This window comes from Mytilus edulis, chromosome 14, assembly GCF_963676685.1.
Source record: "Mytilus edulis chromosome 14, xbMytEdul2.2, whole genome shotgun sequence".
Classification (NCBI taxonomy): domain Eukaryota; kingdom Metazoa; phylum Mollusca; class Bivalvia; order Mytilida; family Mytilidae; genus Mytilus; species Mytilus edulis.
This window is the reverse complement of record NC_092357.1, coordinates 56,217,198-56,220,852: the sequence shown is the minus strand read 5'-3', so window position 1 is coordinate 56,220,852 and position 3,655 is coordinate 56,217,198. Positions and strand designations below refer to the sequence as shown.

The following is a 3,655-nucleotide window of genomic DNA, read 5'->3' as shown; positions in this document are numbered from 1 at the left end:
TATTTTGTGTTACTAAATTTCACTTGACTCAACTCTGTCTGCACTTTTCTGAAATATTATAAATTTGCAAGAAAAAATAGAGTAGGTGATCAACACGCAAGATGAAGATGCAGTCCCCAAGTTAGATAAACGTGATATTAAGGCCAGCCGACTATGCACTATTGTGATATTTTTCGAAAGCTAATCCGATCCATTCGACACGATAGCAGCAGGAACAATTTACGTCATGTAGATTGTTTAATCAGATAACCAATGTCCTGCATCTGGGGTCAGTCAGTTGTATTAATAATCTTGATGCAAGAGAAGAGATTCAAAGATGATAAGAGATTCAAAGATGATAAGAGTGAAGTACTATGAGATCCTCTAGTATCTGAATGTTTTCGTCAGTTTGAACATGAGTTGTAGTTTTCACATTGACCGCAATCACAATGTGGTCGTTTGACAGGAAGAACGGTTTAACTCTCTTAACAAGAAATGGAATGCCAGACGAAGAAATCATTGGTTTAGAAAAATCGAACAATGTTAACTGTATCAAGGTAAGTTGATTATTTCATAAATGCAAAATATGTTTTCATTGTGAAAATGTTAATGTACTTAGCCATTATTGCATAGTTATTGAAATTTCGAAATGACCTCAAATTTTATCAATTCTGTTTTAGAATATGAACCTTTTAGGTTAGTTCAAATAACAAACTAAAGGAATATATCCAAGAATATACGCAAGCATTTATAAGGCAGTGTCTGCACGTACTTACAACCAATTTTCTAATAAGTTATCATATGATAGGGAATTAAATGTGAAAGATCCACGAAAATTATCGGTTATTTGCTGATTTTGTGAATTCATTGAAGATAATGGCAAATACTATTAATAGTTTTTGATTTGTATGAATATTGAATAAATATATGTTAAAAGTTTGCCAGTGGCCTATTGGCTTGGACAAAATTAGCAAAATATAGCTTTGCTAATTTTGCCTGTCTTATTTCAGAAATTTTAATCAGACTATTTATTGAAACTATGTATGCACAAACGATATACTAGTATGTGGCTACATGTCAAAAACCTTTTCGACTTTTTTAGGTTGTTGAATGTTACTTTTTATTTTAAAACTAATAGGATATTTTTTCCTTTTATTAAAAGTTTTAATTAGAACGTCGGATTTTATATTGGTTTGCGCGTTTGCATAATATGTATTGTATAATTTTTTTTAACAGACTGTGATACATGCTACTGTTTCTGTTGATAGAATTTTATACTCCATATTTTTGTAGACCCATTTGGACGACAGCTTAAATAAAATCAATGTACTACACAAAGAAAACACATCGATGAAGCAAAAATATACAGAACTTAAAAATAGTTTCGAACAAGAAAAGTTGAGTAGCTAAAATTGTAAATGTGAAGCTGATACTCTTAAAAAAGAAGTTAGTGATCTGAAGGTAAATTTGATATAAAGTTGATTTTCTTAACATACAGATTCGCGGAGAATTATCGGCATTGGACAGTATTTTCCAAGAAAGGATAATCCATAATAAAAAAGTATAAACATAATTTGCCAACTACTAGATTTATAGCTAGACAAATCTCCCATCAGTATTACAGTTCTAGGAACCATTGAAGCCAGTCCAGTCTCAAATAAGTTTTTTTTTTATCTATAGGCAGCTGCCTGGTTATCATTCAATTAAAGAATATAGTTTCCATTGCATGCATTGAACGCAATTAGCAATGTTTAAACAATGAATGGTTTAATTAAGCGTGCTCAAATAATGAGACACAATTTAACTTTTCTCAGAAAATACAGTATTTCCTTTTCTCGTTAGACTTGAGTAAACAAATATGTAATACTTATTTATCTTTTGTAGAAGAAATTAGGTAATATCTTCAAAGAAAACAAAGAATTGAAAGAAGACATAAACAAACGGAAGTTGGCATCCGTGACAGGTATGAATTGCAATTTTTTGTACTCTTGAGTGACATTTTATTTCCTTAATTATGACGAAAGAAGATTTGGTGTACACAAATGTATATATCAAGTATAAATGAATATTCAATATGTCTATGCATGGTTGAGTAATTCTATCTCTGAAAAAGATATACGTTTCATATGTCATTGCATGGTTTATGTCTCTATATCTTTTATCAAATTATACATGTATGTTCAATATGCCTATAATTGTTTAAGTCATGTTATTTCTGAGGAAATTATATGTTCAATATGTATATGGCTTATTAAAGTCATACTTCATGTATCTCTGAAAATTTTTTAAGAAGTTTAATTTCTTCCCTTGCAATTTCAAACTGGAAACATGTACTATAAATAATTTCTTTGCAGATTTTTGTGCCAGTAATATATCTGTAGATCTTAATCCATCCCCAAGAAAAAAACTATGTACAGAAAATAAAACAGACAAACATGATGGGAAAAGGAAAGGTCAAATGAATGAGGTATATTTGAAGTTTTTGTGTTGACTCGGTCTTGCTTAATGTACAAACAAAATCCCTATATACTGGATATCACTTAAAATAATCAGCACCTACTGTCATGTTTTCTAAAGATTAAATGCATATATCACAACGTTTATTTCTGTTCTAATCATATGTTAACATGTTGCTATACTCTGTAAAATTTAAAGATTACAATGAACTACTTCTTGTTTAGTCTATTAAACTATATATTTGGTTGATAAATATCAGTTCTCTCATTATGCCGTTATGCTTTTTTATAATCTCACGCTGACTGTGCAGAATATTGGATACCCAAAACTTTTTCTTATAATTAATACGTTTTATGTTATAAAAAATACTTGGTTCATATATTTTATAGACATTTTGGGGTTTATTTTATGAAAGAAAAAACCAAGTAATACCTTTTACATAGAAGTCAGTTGCCTGGCAATTAACTATGTTCATTTTGTGTTGTTTTATTAGGAAAACACGGAGTACAAGAACGGAGAAAAGGTTTTATGATTTTGGAAGCAGGACCAGAAGTGGTATGAAGCTGATATCATAGAAAAAAGGAGTAAAGGTGGGTGTTGTCTTCAATACAACCAACTTTTAGCTCTAGACAACAAACAATACATCACCAACAGTATCAATTTACCTTTGATCGATATTCTAAGTAAAAAAAATATTTAGAAATTAGAATACAAACGGTATTCGTTTAAGGTTGAAAATTATATAAACACTTTTTCACCTGCATAGCCGTTAAAGTCCAATATCGTATATTATAGAATGAAATTTTCTTTGATTTAGTAACGTTATCAATTAAAAGAATCTAAATAACTTATATAATAATATCATAACTCTAAGGTATATTTTTTTACAGGATACTTTGTTAAATTTGTACTTGATGGAGTAGAGAGAGTTCTCAAGCAAAAGGACATAAAAAAGAGGAAGACTGGAAAAAGATGATACTTTTGCTGTCAAAATCCATATAAAATGTTAATAAACAAAATCTATAATACTAAAATTACGAGGTCCAATTTGTCAGCCGTCATCACGTAAAAACGACGAATCACAGAATTCACCTTTATATATAACTAATATAGTACAAAGGTGTAGATTAAAAATTACACCACTCAAGGCCCTTTTGTTTTCCACGTAATTAATATTGCCAATAATTAAGAAGTTCCGGGTCGAGTCCGCTACCGATAC

At 29.9% G+C, this 3,655-nt stretch overlaps 1 protein-coding gene across 2 annotated transcripts; it reads left to right on the top strand.

Moving 5' to 3' along the window:
• Positions 1-383: 383 nt before the first annotated feature.
• LOC139503598 (uncharacterized) lies at positions 384-3,454 on the top strand. Of its 2 annotated transcripts, none has more exons than XM_071293408.1 (5): positions 384-536; positions 1,864-1,942; positions 2,334-2,446; positions 2,930-3,026; positions 3,327-3,454. In XM_071293408.1, exons 1-4 carry the CDS (start codon positions 429-431, stop codon positions 2,966-2,968), a joined length of 339 nt encoding a protein of 112 aa, XP_071149509.1. In that variant the 5' UTR covers positions 384-428; the 3' UTR covers positions 2,969-3,026; positions 3,327-3,454. The 2 variants fall into 2 exon arrangements, 1 of the variants encoding a protein (XP_071149509.1); XR_011659140.1 differs by lacking the exon at positions 384-536 and adding an exon at positions 1,244-1,440.
• The last annotated feature ends 201 nt before the right edge of the window (positions 3,455-3,655 follow it).

Bases quoted from the DNA above. Each gene is read 5' to 3' on its own strand.
- LOC139503598 (XM_071293408.1), top strand. From the start codon at position 429: ATGTGGTCGTTTGACAGGAAGAACGGTTTAACTCTCTTAACAAGAAAT. The intron at 1,943-2,333 runs GTATGAATTGCA...ATTTCTTTGCAG, and splicing joins GAAGTTGGCATCCGTGACAG to ATTTTTGTGCCAGTAATATA. The intron at 2,447-2,929 runs GTATATTTGAAG...TTGTTTTATTAG, and splicing joins GGAAAGGTCAAATGAATGAG to GAAAACACGGAGTACAAGAA.